Genomic DNA, 16,259 nt, shown 5'->3' on the forward strand with positions numbered 1-16,259 from the left:
AGAGGGAGAGAGAATCCAAAAGCAGACTCCCCGCTGAGCACGGAGCCTGACGTGGGGCTCGATCCCAGGTCCCTGAGATCATGACCTGAGCCAAAACCAAGAGTCGGCCCCACTTAACCAACTGAGCCATCCAGGAGCCCCTAGCCATATTTAACAACAATATTTTGCTGCCTATACTGTATCTGTAAAAATTCAGATCCTTGAGATTTAATGAGAAACAGAAATAATATAAATGAAATTTTCACCAACTCACCACATATTGTAACCACCTTATTATATAACACATTTATAGACGTGCCCTATTGCAGTCTCTTTATAAACAATACATATGCAAAAGTAATCACATGACTACTGGCATGTTCTAAATATTTGATAATTGTGTGAGTGATACTACTAACTCAATATTCTTGACTATATTTAATTTTCATTTACTAAGAGTCAGTTTTTAAGAGTGATATTTTATTATACAAATCTTTAAAAATTCTCTTTTGTTCAAATACAGCTAAAAATTAAAAATAAAATTAAAAGCCATTTCTTCATGAAACAATTCAAACAGGATATGTTTCATGCCCAGGTGACTCTGATCCTGCTGGGCCAGGGAACATACTCTGAGAATCTTTGGTTGTGTTTAGTAGAACATCCCTCATAGATTTTTTTTTTAAAGATTTTATTTATTTATTTGAGAGAGAGAGAGTGCGTGGGCGCGCGGGCCTGCACAAGTGGGGGGGAGGGGCAGAGGGAAGGGGAGAAGCAGGCTCCCCACTGAGCAGGAAGCCTGACTCAAGGGCTCGATCCCAGGACCCTGGGATCATGACCTGAGCTGAAGGCAGACGCTTACTGACTGAGCCACCCAGGCACCCCATCCCTCATAAATTTTAAAGAAATCATTCATTGCAACATTGTTAGTGATTGAAATCATAGATAAATGTGTCTATCTGACTTTGCAGTCCATCTTATTTTTCTGAACTTGACTTTGACTCCATCCAAATTCTAAGCAGCCACTTTGTAAACTATTTTAGGAGTAGGTGGACAGGTTCCTAAGAATAAAACCATAAAACTACTGAAGTTCCCTTGAGTGTGGTTTCTATGTGCCAAGGGCCACCAGAACAGGAAAGCGAGAATGCACAATGTCACTGAGATTGTAATAGCTAGCTGTTAATTTGTAAGTAGGCTTTCAACTCATTAAATAATCAATGCTTTTAAGGTTCTAAACCAGAGAAGGGTCTGTTTTGTTTCATTTGCCAGTACCACCATTATATAAACATGGATATACCTAATCATACTTGCCATAATTGGGATTGACTGTCTTTTATTACCATCACTGCCTGTCCCTGCCCAGTTCTAACCTATTTTTTCTTTCTGATTTTTCTTAGACCTTGCACACTGCCAGTCAAACCTTGTGGAACTTAGCAAACTCCTGCAAAATTTGGAAATACTTCAGAGAACTCAGTCAGCACCTAACTTTACTGACATGCAGGTAAACATTACCAAGAGGACATTAAGACATTAATGCAGAATTTTTACTGGATTGTTTTATGAATATATAAGGTAACATTTAAAGGGAAATAACTACAACACAGATTAGTTTATATTCTGGAGTTTTTCTTAATATTTTTGAATTCTTGGTGTCGTTGTGTTAAGATGTCTGTTTTGAAATATTTTACATTTAAGTGTAAACTAATAGAAATAAATATCTGAATTATTCTTCCATGTTTGTATTGCATTAGAAATGATAGCTCTGAAGATATAACTTAGATATAGATAGATAGATAGATAGATAGATAGATAGATAGATAGATAGATACTTTGAAGATATAACTTAGATACTCTCAGAATTACTGCCATTTTTTTTAAAGATTTGTTTGAGAGAGCTGCGCGCGCGCGCACGCGCGCGCGCGCGCGTGCACACACACACACACACACACGTGCGGGTGGGGGGAGGGGCAGAAGTAGGAGGAGAGAGAGAATCCCAAGCTGAGCATGGAGCATGGAGCCTGTCCCTGGGGCTAGATCTCTCGACCCTGAGATCATGACCTGAGCTGAAATCAAGAGTCAGCCGCTCAACCCACTGAGCCACCTAGGAGCCCCACGGTCATCTTTTTATGTAGGAAAAAAGAATGCTAAAAATCTCTAATCCTGTTTTCCTTTTGTATAGCAGACAAATATATTTTATGACTAAGTTCTTATTTCTGCTTTTGATGTCCACTGTGCATCAGATACGACTTTCCCTCCTGGCTGGTGTGCTTTAGGTGGCTAACGACGACTCTTTACTAACTTGCTATGCTCTTTGTCTATATCCATAACATGTGTGTGAACTTAATAATACTTGTTGCTTTTAACTATTTGTGTAATGTAGGCTAACTGTGTAGATATTTCAAAGAAAGACAAGCGGGTCACAAGAAGATGGAGAACAAAAAGTGTCAGCAAAGATACAAAAATACAACTGCAGGTACAGACTTTTTTCCTTCATTCATATTTTTATATGCTTTTAAGATATTAGTCTTTATATATCAATTGGTGGAGGTTAAGGAGTCTAAAGCAGCTGACCTGCTTTAAAGCCTGTGTTTTATAGACTGAGTTGTACTATCTAAATTCGGGGGGAATCTACTCTTCTTCCTCTGGAATAAGTAAAAATAATTTAAAAGAAAGGTTAAAATTATTTAATATGGCTACAAAGTAGCATTCTCATTCTCACTTACCACCGTTGAACTGTTAAAATATAATTTAACAAAAAATTAGCTTAAAAATCAGGCTAAAAATCCAGTGTGTTGTAATGAGCACTCATTTATATGTACTAGATCTTAAAAGAGCCTTTTCTCTAGTAGCTTTGTTCAAAATTTTATATATCAATAAAAAGACATGAGGGCTGCAAAAGATTCGAAGTCGGCAAACTCAGGTTCTAGGCTAATCAACTGTGATTTCCTGGCAGTATAATCTTGTGCATTTCTGTTAAATTTTCTAGGCTGCCATTTGCTCCTGGGTAAAGTCATGGAATTAATTTAATGATCTCTGAATTCCCTTTCAGTTGTAAAATTCTATGATTCTTCAAAAATAGATATGATTTGGCCATCAAGGATCACTTTTAAAATCTGAATTATGAAAGTCTTAATGACTCATGATAAATTTACTTGAAATTTATTTTAAATAAGTTATTTATTTGAAATGAGTAGTTTTAAATTTTTAGAATAAGAGCATCTTAGGTTTTAGTGCATTGCAATGACATGAAATATGGTAAGTGCCTGAAACCTCTTATGCCATAAATCATATTACTTTCAGATCTTTAAACAAGAATGTTTACTATTCTGATCCTAGCTATATATTATTAAAAAGAAAAACTCTTGCCCTGCACAATCAAAATCAAACTTAGGATTTTGCTTTTCTTTTTATTACACTATAAATCAATTTATATTCTAATACAAAGGTAAAAGTAACTATTTTCCAGAATTCTTCAGTGTTCTCTGAAGAAATAAGAACTCCTTCATTCTGATTGTATTGATATTCTTTGTGTTGTAATTCTGAATGTGTAAATAACAAACTCCTTGTTGCTTTGCTTTGCTTGCTAACTGATATATTTGAAAATAAATTTCATAAACGCTAAAGATTCATGTTTTTCTGGTTAGGATGTCTACATTCTATGAACACAATTTATAGTGTTCCTTCAGTAGCTATGTTTTTGTGTGTTCTCTTCTATTCAGAACATTAATACTACAGAGACAAATGTGCCAAATGACTTCACAAAAAATTTACCTAAAAGTGCTTTGGGCCATTTCATTTGTTTGGGGCATGTGATTGTCTAGTTTTGTGGGGCTTTTTAAAACGTGATATCTATGGTTATCATAGCCAAGAAAAAAAAATATTATAAAAATAATTGAAGGCAGCCAACGTCATAAGAACATATACATTTGTAGACAGATATTCTTTCAGTCTCGTTTTTCTAAGGTATGACCCTGAACAGATTGCCATTCACAGCTGTTGTCTCGAACAGGTTGGTTTCTCCTCAGAAAATATGAGCACGGTGCCCCTGGCCAGCCTGCTGGGGCTACAAGGCCCACCGTGGCCCTCATATCGCTCCATTTTTTTCCAGAGGAAACAGAATGCAGCTAGAATAGCCCTTCTAGTCATAGGCTTGCTTTTCTATATGAGAAGGTTTATGAAGATTTTTTTGAGTCATCAGAAGAAATTGTTCAAAAAACAGGAAAATATTTTTCATTCATACTTTTGCCACATATTTGGGTAGTTTGTTTTTAAATTTTTATTGATGCTGTTTTGCACTTTTTTTTTTTTTTTTGCCAAAGAGTAACAATATGGCCCTTGTGGTTCTAGTTTAATTATTTTTGAGGGAAATTGAAATCACCTATTCCCCACACTCAAAGAAAACTAAACTTTTGCAAGAGAGATTTAGTTCTACCTTTAAGTGGAAATCAATAGACTTGGGGTGGCGGTGAACTATTTATTACTCCCGGAGAAACCCTGCTTCCACTTAGACTGGTAAAACAAAAGGTATTGTAGGGTGAATCCTGCAGAATTTGGTACTATCCCTGCACCTTTTCTGCTTACCCAAACCAACAGGCCTTCTCAGAGCCCTTAAGATGCTCATTCTTTATCACTGGGAAGTTACTTGGAAGTTTCTTCAACATGCACACTTGGCTAGGGATCCATACAATCAGCCAGGGATGCCTATGGCCAATATAAATGTCTTTACTCATTATTATTTTCCTTACAGAAAGGCATAGCATTTATTTTTATTTAGTGGATTAAACCTACCTCCTCTGTTCTCCCACCCTAATACCCGGGTTTTTCCCTCCTTGACCATTGGAACCCCATCAGAGGGCGCCAAGTATTTGTTTTGAGCCCATAATTGTCTCACTACTTGAGCCACCTTCTCTACCATCACTGTTGCGGCCAGTTTGAGAGGCGTTGTAGTGAGCGGGCTCATGGTTCATCCCTTCTGTTGTTGGTAACTTGGAGTTCCACCAGTCATTTGTGGAGGCACCCAGACTGTCCTGTGGTGGTCGTGGTGGTTCGTGTTCCTGTTCTTAATGATACCGTTTCACTGAACTGTGCATCTGGCATTCTGCAGTAGTTGTTATTTTGAAATAATTATAAAATGGGTCCTTTAAAAAATTGACTTCAGGAGAATAGAAATGAAGATCATGTTATTCTATATGTTTGGTATCTTATTCTTAACATCGGTTAGATTGTGCTATTGATTTGAATATGAAGGTTACATTTTAGAGCCACATGGTCATATTCCTACTAGAAACCATTGAGAAACTAGCTTCAAAAATCCTTTGTGTAATTCATTGAAGGCGTTTGTCCTAGAAAGCTCTCTGGAGAGTACCTTTTAGAAAAAAAGGACTTTCTCCCAAACTTCAACTTTCTGGTTCTAATAACAATCTCATTATCATCATTACACAGTAACCGTTGGACTGTGTTTCCAGTGAGGTAAAGGAGGGCAAGAAGGGAATGATTGTGGAAAGGGTTGCTATGAATGAGAGAGCTACTAGGTTTCCTACAAGACTGATAGCACAAATTAATACTAGAGCCCTAGTTGTTGGAGAGAATGAGCAATAGCAGAAAGCAGGGAATAGCAGATACATGGTCAGATATCATTCCTGTGTAGCTGTTCTAGATCTCACAGATGCTCAAATTATACTGAAGGGCAAAAATAAGTTCTTTCTCCTTTAACTTACTGCATTAAGCATGAAGGGATTTTGTATAGAGAACTTTTTGTAGAAAACACATTGTATATATGTGTGTGTGTACAATAAACATATAATGCATGCAGAAGACTTATGAACATGGAAGAAAAATGTGAATGTAATGGGGAAACTTTGAAGAGAATTGGAGTTATAAGAATTTAAAATATTTTTCTGTTGTTCCAAAAAGACTAAAGCAGTCATGCTGCTTTTGCTTAATCTCCACTGTTAGGTGACCCTATGTACATCTCAGTTCATTGGAATTGAACTTACCGTTCACAACCACGAAGAGCGAGGGTCTGTCACATGGACAGACGTAAACTTGAGTAGTTAGAAGGAAATATCATTATCCCGTCCACCAAAAAGAGACAAAAAAGAAAGCTCTCGGCTTCTCTGCTGGTTTATGCGTAGGTGCACATCATTATATGAAGCCTCTGCCTTCAGGGTTCCCTAGCTGCTTTTTGCAGGCATTGTCCCAACACACTGAGGACATTGAATGCTTTTTCCCCTATGCTATGCGGACTGGTTTCCTCCTTGGAGAATTCTCCAACCTGAAAATCCCAACACCATTACTAATGTTGAATCCCAGAGAGCTTTCTAGCAGGTAAATAAATGGGACATTGAAGATTCCTGGTACCCTTTCCCCTGTACTTTTCCTCCCAGCAAGAAAGAAAAAAATTCTGCCTGGCTAACGGGAGACTCCCATTACAACTTGTTTGTTTTAGCCTTTGCACATTATTTAATCATTTTTCCCGAACTTACTTTTATCTTTGCTTCCATTGATTGAATGCCTTTGATTTCATATAACATGAAGAAAATGATATGCACCTTTATTTTACTTTAAGATCACAAGCTATTATTCATCAATTCATGACTTCCCATCTCCTTTTGGGGTGGGATCATATTCAGCAACTAGACGTAAGTGTCTGGGGGTTCTGCAATGAGGACAGTGAGCTTTTCTCCCAGCGTGAATGCCCCTTCGAGCACTTTTCAATGCTGTGATTTAGGAAAAGTCAACTCCACTTAAAAACTCTCCCTTTCCCTTGTCTGATTATCTTTTGTCCTCCCGCATCCTGTCCTCCCCCTCCCCGGCCCCTGCTCCTCTCCTCCCTCCTCTCTCATTCACTGTCAGGAAGGGCCATCTGTGAAGGGCCAGTTCAGCACCACTCGGCGCCGGCAGAGGCTAGCGGCAGCAGTGGCTACAACAGTGAGTGGATTTCAATCTCAAGTGGACATTTAATAAGAATGAGCAACTGGGTCCAAGTGGCGCCTCCCCTGTTCCCGTGGTGCCGTTTGTGTGCAGTGGCATTGACTGTAGCCCCCTCCCTTTCTGGCATAGCTTTCGCATGTTCTCTGGCTGTCTCTGCATGGCAGGTGTCGCACACGGGTATTCGTGTTTGCAATGGAAAATGACCCCCTAACCCAGTTCTTCTTCTGTCGGTGTAAGAAATAATGTAAATGCAAGGTGGCAAAATTGAGTACGGCTCCCTATGGTGTGGAATTTCCTAAAATTATATATATATATATATATATATATATATATATATATATATAAATTTTTTTTTTGGTCATACTGATATTGGGACCTCTGCTAACTGATTTCTGTTTTTCTAAGAAAAGTCATGTTACTACAGACAAAAATTGTGCTTTTTTTGTAGTATTGTGATTATTTGAAAAGGATGTGAGAATAAAGAAAAGAGAGGATAAGAAAAGGTGAATTTTGATGTCATCTCTAAATGGCTACCCAAATTACACCTAGCAAGGGAAAAATTTTCTGGAAAGAATATTGAGCTGAAAGTCAGAAAATATGTAGTGTGGAAAGGAGAAAACCCCCAAGTTAAATGGTGTTTAATATATAGCTAAGGTTTATTAGGAGGGTAGGGCAAGTATTGAAACAGATAAGACAAATAACTAAAATTTTAAATTGAGTAGAAGCTGTTTAGAATAGTGAACGGTGCATGCAGAATAGGAAATAGAATGTGTAAATGCAAGAACCCTTTGCTGGATAAAAGCAAATCATAATACTTGCTTAATCATGACATCCTGTCAACTTTTTAAAATACAGAATACTAAGTTCATAGCAATCATGGATGTTAGTTTTTTTGGCTGTTAGTGTTTTCTGAATTAACAATAGTCTTGCTCTTGCTACTGGTGGAATATACTTGAAGACTAGAATTGCTGAAAAATACTAAAAGGTTTTGGTTTCATTGTAAGAGAATGGATACTCATGAGAGGATTGTTGGTTTTCTACTTTTGATTAATAACTGGCCCTTGCTTTATATCTCGCTGCTTAGCTGGATTTTTTTTGAGAGAGAGAAAATTGCTTTTGATTATGAAATGAACCAGTGACTTGGAGTTTATTAAGGGAATTGATTCTTAAACTCACAGTTTTATGAACATTTGAACAAATTCATGAAATTGATATCATGATTAGTGTTTCTCTTATGCATGTATGCGTAATATATGACACTGACATGGTAACTGGTCATGCCAATAGATACATGTAAAATTAGTTAAGTAGTTCTTAACCTTTCATTGATAAAATTCAGAAATCCAGATGATTATCAAAGAACAGTATCTCAGTATGGAAAGGAAAGGTCAGTCATTTTGTTAAAATACCTATGTTTCCTTAAATAATGTACTTCTGAGAAGGCATGCAGGGAAGCGATTGTGTTTCTACTGTGTTCATTTTTTAATTGCAGATACAGAGTGAATATAATAAAACTGGGATTAGAAACTATTTGAATAGAATGGGTTTATATATATATATATTTTTTTTAATGGAAAGTAGAAAAGAAAAATCTTTTAAAAAGAGGAGAGTATTAATGCCTATCTCCCAGGGTAGCAGTGATCACAGAAGTTAAGAATAACTTCCAATAATTCCAAGCATCTATTGAGGAAAGTTGGCAGCATCTAGTAATGTATTCATAAATAACTAGAGGGAATAGTTACTCTAAACCCTTTAGGATTTATAGCTTTAACTCCATAGCAAAGCATGACACCATCTAGCGGGAACTTCAGCTTGCCCCCTCGGCCCCCTCACCCTCATTCACATCTCAAGTGACCTGACACTGATGACTCAGCCCCCCTATTTCTCCTGGTGCAGTGTTCCTCTTAATCCCCTGCCTTCCTTCTTCCCAACACTAAGTTTCCCATACATTTTGAGCCTATCCTCTCCAGCTCGGTGCCTTTTACCTAGAATTATTGCAAATGACTCCTAGTTACTTATTTTCCTCCAGTGAGGAGGAGACCGACTCAAATATCTGGGGCAGCTGAGACTGCTCCCAAAGAAAAATGCACCCAAAGGAGATGTTTCAGAGATTTATTCTTTTCGATTCTTAGCACTAGAACCCAAAATGGCTCACTTGCAACATCAGCCAGACCCAACAGGATAGGGGGTTGGAAAAAGAGACACACTGGCCCTGCCCCCACAGAAGAACACCAAGGGTCCCTGTGCAATCAGTTCTCTACACGAGGATCCCTGTACACATAACGCAGAGGAATTACAGCAGGAGACTTTTCAAATTGGCTCCATATGTTGTATTGCTTAGTATCTCTCTTAGACCTGCTTTTGTGTGTCCCTTTCTCATTCATGTTTTTTTTTATTTGTTATTATTTATTTATTTATTATGTTACGTTAGTCACCATACAGTACATCATTAGTTTTTGATGTAGCGTTCCATGATTCATTGTTTGTGTATAACACCCAGTGCTCATTGCAATACGTGCCCTCCTTAATACCCATAACTGGGCCAACCCATCCCCCCATTGCTAAATTTCAGTGCCGCAGTTCCAATGTTGATCCATTTTTCTCTTATAACTTCTTTGTAGACAGGTGTTAAAAGCACCTTCTAACATCCCCATTCCAAACTGCAGTTATTAGTACCAGAATATTCCAAGATCAGGCTTCCTCCCTGGCGCAGGATTTCAGGGAAGCCTTGGACTTCGTTCCTGAGCACGGTGTAAAGGCTGCATCCAACATTCAGGATTCTCAAGTGCAAACAGTGAGACCTGTAGACAGCTCCCACCTAAGCCATCACTGACAGAAGACCTAGCTATCCCTTCAATTTTTGAATCCCATCATACCCAAATTGATGAACAAAAAACTGAGTAAATAACTCTAATTGAATGCTGAAGAGGCATTCAATTAGAGTTAGATTAATACTTCTCAATTTATATTCTTTTTTTTTTTTTAAGATTTTATTTATTTGCGAGAGAGACAATGAGAGACAGAGAGCATGAGAGGGAGGAGGGTCAGAGGGAGAAGCAGACTCCCTGCTGAGCAGGGAGCCCGACGCGGGACTCGATCCCGGGACTCCAGGATCATGACCTGAGCCGAAGGCAGTCGCTTAACCAACTGAGCCACCCAGGCGCCCTCAATTTATATTCTCAATTTCATTTCATGAATTCTTCAATTAAAATGTCCCATTTCATATACTTCTTTTAGCAAAAATGGTAGCAATATAGACATTTTCAGTCAGAAGTATATAAAAACTGGGTTCAATTGCCCAGGGAACTGATTGCAGTTTGAGTGGAGCATTCCAAGTCCTTTCCCTGTGGGTTATATACAAGATCAGTTTTACTGTTTTAATTGCCAATTTCAACTTCATTATGTTCAGAAAATAAATGTGTAACATGTGTTTTTCTTCTCAGCATCCAAATCCAACTTTTAATAGGCAGGCCATTATCTCAGGGACAAGTCTGGGTGCTTACTGGAATGTCTGGGCCTCTACTGCATCGTGGCTTCCCCCAGCCTCCCTGCCTCCTCTCCTAATTCATGCCAGTCCTTGGAGTGTTGAGGGCACCTGAGTGCAGGCAAAACCCTCTTCCATGATCCTCAACACATTACATTCCCCATCACCACACACCCACCCTTTCTTTTTATGCTCTTCTAATTTTTTGTGTCTGAAAACCATATCAAATCCTTAAATCTGCACACTCCCTGATACACCCATTTCCTCAAGTCACAGTTTCCCCCCATGACTTCCTAATCTCCAACAACCTTCCCATGGATTCTCTGTGTCCCTCCCAAAAGGCTAAGGGCTCACTGCTCTGTCTAGATTTAGCATCACCACAGTAAGGTCAGAAATTCCCTTTGTCTATCCTCAAATATTCTTCCACATCCTTTATAGGCATCCCCAAAAGACCTCAGTCATTATTCCACAGAGTTACCTGGACAGGATTCTAGCACATTATTGAGCCCAAGGACTTTGTTTTCTCAAATGGTTTCTCTGCCACTTTTGTGTCTCTTTTCTAGAATAGCCAAAAAATCTGATCCTGACGAGATAAACAAGTTGTTGACATGTCCCAGTTCAGTGTAGCCAAGGTCCCTGTGGAGGACCAAATAGACTTACTTGATAATTTCAGACACCAGATGCTTTGGATATCATATAGTAACATGCTTAGCTTAGCTGAATTTAAGTAGAAAAGCTTCATGCTCACTGCCTTCCCCAGCAAATCTTGGATATCTTTTGAGATAATAACTCCTTGCCACTGCCATGACAAAGCTATGTCCAAAGGGCCCCCTCTAGTCTCAACTGCCCTTACCCAGGTCCATAAACTGCCGTTCGGCCTAGATTTGTCAGCCAGCTCTCTCCATCTCCTCCATCTATCCTGTGTATCCTCAGTACGCAAGTACATGCTCCTTTTTCCTGTTCTCTCTCTCTCTCTCTCTGTCTCTCTCCCTGTCTCTTTCTTTTTTTTTTTTTTAAAGATTTTATTTATTTATTTGAGAGAGAGAGAGAGAGAGCACATGAGAGGGGGGGAGGGTCAGAGGGAGAAGCAGACTCCCCGCTGAGCAGGGAGCCCGATACGGGACTCGATCCTGGGACTCCAGGATCATGACCTGAGCCGAAGGCAGTCGCTCAACCAACTGAGCCACCCAGGTGCCCTCCCTGTCTCTTTCTATCTCCCTCTTCCTCCCTCCTCACCCCTCCTCCACTTGCTCTCTCTTCTTCTGTCAGGAAGTTTAAAGCTCTATCAAAATACGGGGGAAAAAAAGGAAGTGGTTCTGATATACATCTGCATCAGACAAGTGTATTTCCTGCTAGCTAGAAGGTGTGAATTACCCCTTAATTTATATAAAATTCAGCTTGTGGAGGAAGTCTAAGAGAGATTCTTGAAGATAACTGAATGAACATCTGTGCAGTAAGAATTAGGGGAGGTTACTGGTAATCTGATTTACAATAGGAATTGGTATTCTCATTTTCCAAGAATGTTTGGCTGATGCCATTTATAATGGTCAGGTGTAACCTTCTAGAAGGAGAGGGAACGGTGCTTTGTCTCCACCCATCACAATACTAGCCCAGATCCAGTGCAGGCAAGAAAATACCTCTAGCCATTTGGGAAAATCTATAGTAATATGACTTTTTTTACTTAGTGCTTTTCAATATTGGCCATTTCATAAGCCGTGTTTGTATGTGTACAGTGTTTTATGTAACATACAAAGGTAAACGACAGTAATTTAGATCATGTATATTTCATTTACAAATATATTTTAATAAATCAATTTCAAATTTAATTGAGTCTCTTTAAGCCATGACTATGTTTACTGTTAAACTTGTTCATGTTTTATCCAATGGCCACGGAGCAAGTAAATCTTCCTTGAATTTTTTTTACCTGTTCCGTAATCTCCTGCTCCAGGCTCAGAAACAAGTGAGCATAAAAAGTCCTCTGACACGAGTACACAGACTTTGTGAGAGTTCCAACTACCGTTTCCTGCCAGTGATTTTTTAGATCCAACTGTGGGTTCAGAGCTGCAGCTTATCTGGGATTCTGTCTTTCCTTCCTGTCGTTCTATAGTCATCTCTCGCTGTAACAGGGAAAAGCCAGTGAGCCCACAGCAGTACTCAATCTACTCTCAGAACTGAGACTTCTTCCCACCCCAACCACCTGCCAACTAAACGAGTACTGAGTGTCTCTGGGCGTGTCATTCCAAAGGGACCTAGCATTTTGAAGAAGGGACGCCATCTTTCCTATGTACGAGAATGTGGACTGATGTCCTGTTGCTCTTTCCTAATTTGTGCTGTCCCCTTTCAGGTCCCTTTCAGTGCTACCATGTCACCAGTCCGCTTGCACTCCTCCAACCCCAACCTTTGTGCAGATATCGAATTTCAGACTCCCCCTAGCCACCTCACCGACCCTCTGGAAAGTTCAACGGATTATACAAAGCTTCAGGAGGAATTTTGTCTAATTGCACAGAAAGGTAAGGGCAAATACAACGTGTCCTTTAGAGACGTTCTCTTCTTTGGTGAGAGGTTGCCGTTTACTCTTTCATTCTTGTCCAGGTGGTCATGGTAGAAAGGACTAAGCAGTGCATATACTGATCGGAGTTCTAGATACAAAAATGCAGTGGGGTGTGATGCCTGCCTCTTGGTTCACAGTTTTGAACGGAGAAAGAAAGTGTCATAAGCGGGGGAGAGAAAGGGGGAAAGACACCAAGAATTATCCTAGGCAGGCCAGCACACACTACGACTCAACATCTCTTTTTCAGTGTCGTTTAGTTCTCATTTAATACAGCCTAATACTAGGCTCAGGCTCAGGTAGACAGTTCTGTGCCGTGTGGCACGGCCTGGGCTCAGTGATATTCGGCCAGAGGCTGGGCTGGGCTGAAAGATCCAAGGTGGCTTCATCCATATTCCTGGCATGTTGGTGGGATGGCTGCAGGGTCACACACAACTGTGTCCCTCTCGCTCTCCATCACAGCTCAGGGCCCCAAGGGAGTGGAATAGACTGAGATGGAAGCTGCCAGTCCTGTTCACTTGGCACAGCATCACCTGCTGCTCTCTACTGGCCAGAGCTTCACGGGCTAGTTCAGATTTGAGGGGAGGGGAAATTGAGCCCACCTGGGAGTCCCTTTTTTCATATTAAATTTTCAGTAAGGCATGTTGTGTAAGTTCATGTGTTATCAGCCACAGAGACAGGGTCTAATAAATAAGAGGCAGGTAGTAGCTTGTAGGTAGACTGATCAGTCCTGTCTATGTTTACCAAGAGCCTGGGTTCCAAATTACCACCCCCCACTTTTGCTATAGCATTTAAATTTCAGTTGCTGAAATTCATTTTTTGACTTAAGATAGTACCTTCCCAGGCATTGTCTTTGAAAATGCATAATCTCTTGAAGAAAGATATACATGCTGTGGTTTTCAGCCATTTACATCTTACTGTGAATTAATCACATTAATTTACCCTGAGGCTGTTGGTAATAGGTGATAAGATATTCCTGAAAATGTGTGCTAAATGGAACATCTCCTGTGCCCCCATAATGCCCAAGAGCCTGGTGGCTCAGGAAAAGAAGGGGCACACACTGAGAACATCTCTAGGAATGTTGAAGTCAACAAAATTTTATACTCTCAAGCCATCAAAGATGTACTTATGAGATATTTCTTTAATTCTATAATCATAAACAATTAAGCTAAATCTTCTCCCCCACCCCACCCTTCTTTCTCTGTAGATTTCTCAGTTGAGATTCTGAAAGGCCAACTTTCTTTCACCTGCTATTTTACTCCTGATACATTTTTGTTACATTTCTTAGCCAGATGCTAATTATGTCATTAGATTAGAGCAGTGTTATTTTCCTTATATAACAGCATAGGATTATGGCCAGTAACTTTTACTTCTAACGGCAAGGGGACAAGGGGATGGTTGTAGGAGCAGGCAGAATGTGACAACAAATGTGTGAATTAAGTACATATAGCACAGCCTCTAAAGGGAGATGAATAAATTCGAAAGTAGCCCCAGGAAAGCTTTGTGTATTTGGTTGTAGTCCTGAGGTTTTCAGGAAATCCATGTTTCAACAGGATTTTAAAGCCTCTGTTGAAACAACATATTTTCTTTCCAACTATGCTAGAAAAAAAGGGCTTTTCTATGACTACTGAGCGAACTCTTTAGAAAGAATTATGGATTTTGAAATGTATGAGAGTCAGCTTTTAGAACTGCCAGTGGGGTTAATGTATTCCAGCTATCAAGTTATTACCTTTAAATTGATGATGACTAGAATGTGGCATATAAATCAATAGATTGTGAGTCCCTTGTGATCCCATCATTTTTCCCCTCTTCATTCAAGCCAGTGTTTTTTGCTAAAATTTTCCACTTCTTAAAAATAACTGTTCTCAAATATGGAAATCCCTATTTTAGAAGACTTTGCATATTATAGAAACTGTTATTATAAAGATAGGAGTTGGAAATCCAAACTTCCTGTATTTCAAACTTAAAGACTACCTCAGATTCTACCAATGTATGTTATTAGGTATACAGAAAAGGGGGGGGGTTGTTTTTATTGTTGCTTTTATTTTGTTTTTTTGTAGCTTTATTAAGATATGACTAACATATAACATTTCATAAGTTTAAGGTGTGCCTGTTGATTTGATACACTTAAATATTACAAAATGATTACCATCATAGCATCAGCTAACATGTCCATCCTGTCACATAATTACCGTTTCTTTTTTGTGGTGAAAACATTTAAGATCCACTCTCTTAACTTTGAAATATATAATACAGTATTATTAACTATAGTAATCAAACTGTACATTAGAATTCCAGAACTTATTCATCTCAAACCTGGAAGTTTTACTCGTTGAACGCACTGCTTACATCAAGATGTTCCTGGCTGAGAAAGTAATTCAAGTGCTATTCTCAAGACCAAATCATTTCCTACCTCAAAGAGAACTAGTCAGGACTTCTAGATCAGCTTCCTGTTTTATTTTGGCAGGATTTATAAAATGCTCTTTTTGGGTACCTGCTTTGGGGAAATAATATTTGAATAGTTCTAAATGATTTGCATGAGAATTCATTGTATACAGAACTGTTCATATATTCTTATCAACCATGACAGTGTAAAACCTGTTGCCTTTTCCTTCTAGGAATGATAGATTAATTTTCTAAATGTTGATATTTAAGAATTGATATCAATATTTTATATCCTGCATCTAAGTCGTTTCTGGTATGAAATGCGTGAATATTTGCTCTGATTAATTACCATTATCGTATTCGTTTTGTGTATAGGTATTTTGGAAGATTCCATTGTAAGGCTGACTTTTAACTAGACTGTAATATAATCCTTCCAGATAATGTCTATGCATGAGTTAAAGTGCTGAGGAATTTGTAATTTTGTATATTCTTTCTGGATCCATTTAATCTTTGTTTCTCACTTTTTCCCCCACCCAGTGCATTCTCTTTTGAAGTCTGCATTTAATAGCATAGCTATAGAGAAGGAGAAGCTTAAGCAGATGGTTTCTGAGCAGGATCACAATAAAGGCCACAGCACGCAGATGGCACGGCTCCGACAGTCACTGTCTCAGGTAAACGAGAGTGTTTGTTTCACTCTCATGACGCATACCTGATCCCATAAGGCAAAAGATTGGGGTGGAGGTGGTCTGTCATGCATGGCATGTTCAACCGAAACTCCCCTAAGACATTGCAATGTCAGCATTGAATTTTAAAATTCTCTAAAAATTAATTAATTAAATTAAAGTTGAAGTTAAACGTTTCTTGCAGACTAGGTCAAGGTAAGAGTAAAAATCAACCAAACTTGTTTGTAAACATATAATTTTTTTTTGGCTG

General features: G+C 38.9%; 1 protein-coding gene across 5 annotated transcripts in view; it reads left to right on the forward strand.

The window, feature by feature from the left end:
* OSBPL6 (oxysterol binding protein like 6) overlaps positions 1 to 16,259 on the forward strand; it is an 86,271-nt gene that overhangs the window by 39,057 nt on the left and 30,955 nt on the right. For 2 of the 5 annotated variants that reach the window (XM_021702725.2, XM_021702727.2), the window contains exons 8-11: positions 1,374 to 1,477; positions 2,357 to 2,449; positions 12,738 to 12,903; positions 15,864 to 15,997. In XM_021702725.2, coding sequence (XP_021558400.1) covers positions 1,374 to 1,477; positions 2,357 to 2,449; positions 12,738 to 12,903; positions 15,864 to 15,997 — 497 coding nt within the window. Of the gene's footprint in view, positions 1 to 1,373; positions 1,478 to 2,356; positions 2,450 to 6,831; positions 6,907 to 12,737; positions 12,904 to 15,863; positions 15,998 to 16,259 lie in introns of all 5 variants that reach the window. The other 3 variants (XM_021702728.2, XM_021702726.2, XM_021702724.2) reach the window with 2 other exon arrangements.

Source organism: Neomonachus schauinslandi, chromosome 3, assembly GCF_002201575.2.
Source record: "Neomonachus schauinslandi chromosome 3, ASM220157v2, whole genome shotgun sequence".
Lineage (NCBI taxonomy): Eukaryota > Metazoa > Chordata > Mammalia > Carnivora > Phocidae > Neomonachus > Neomonachus schauinslandi.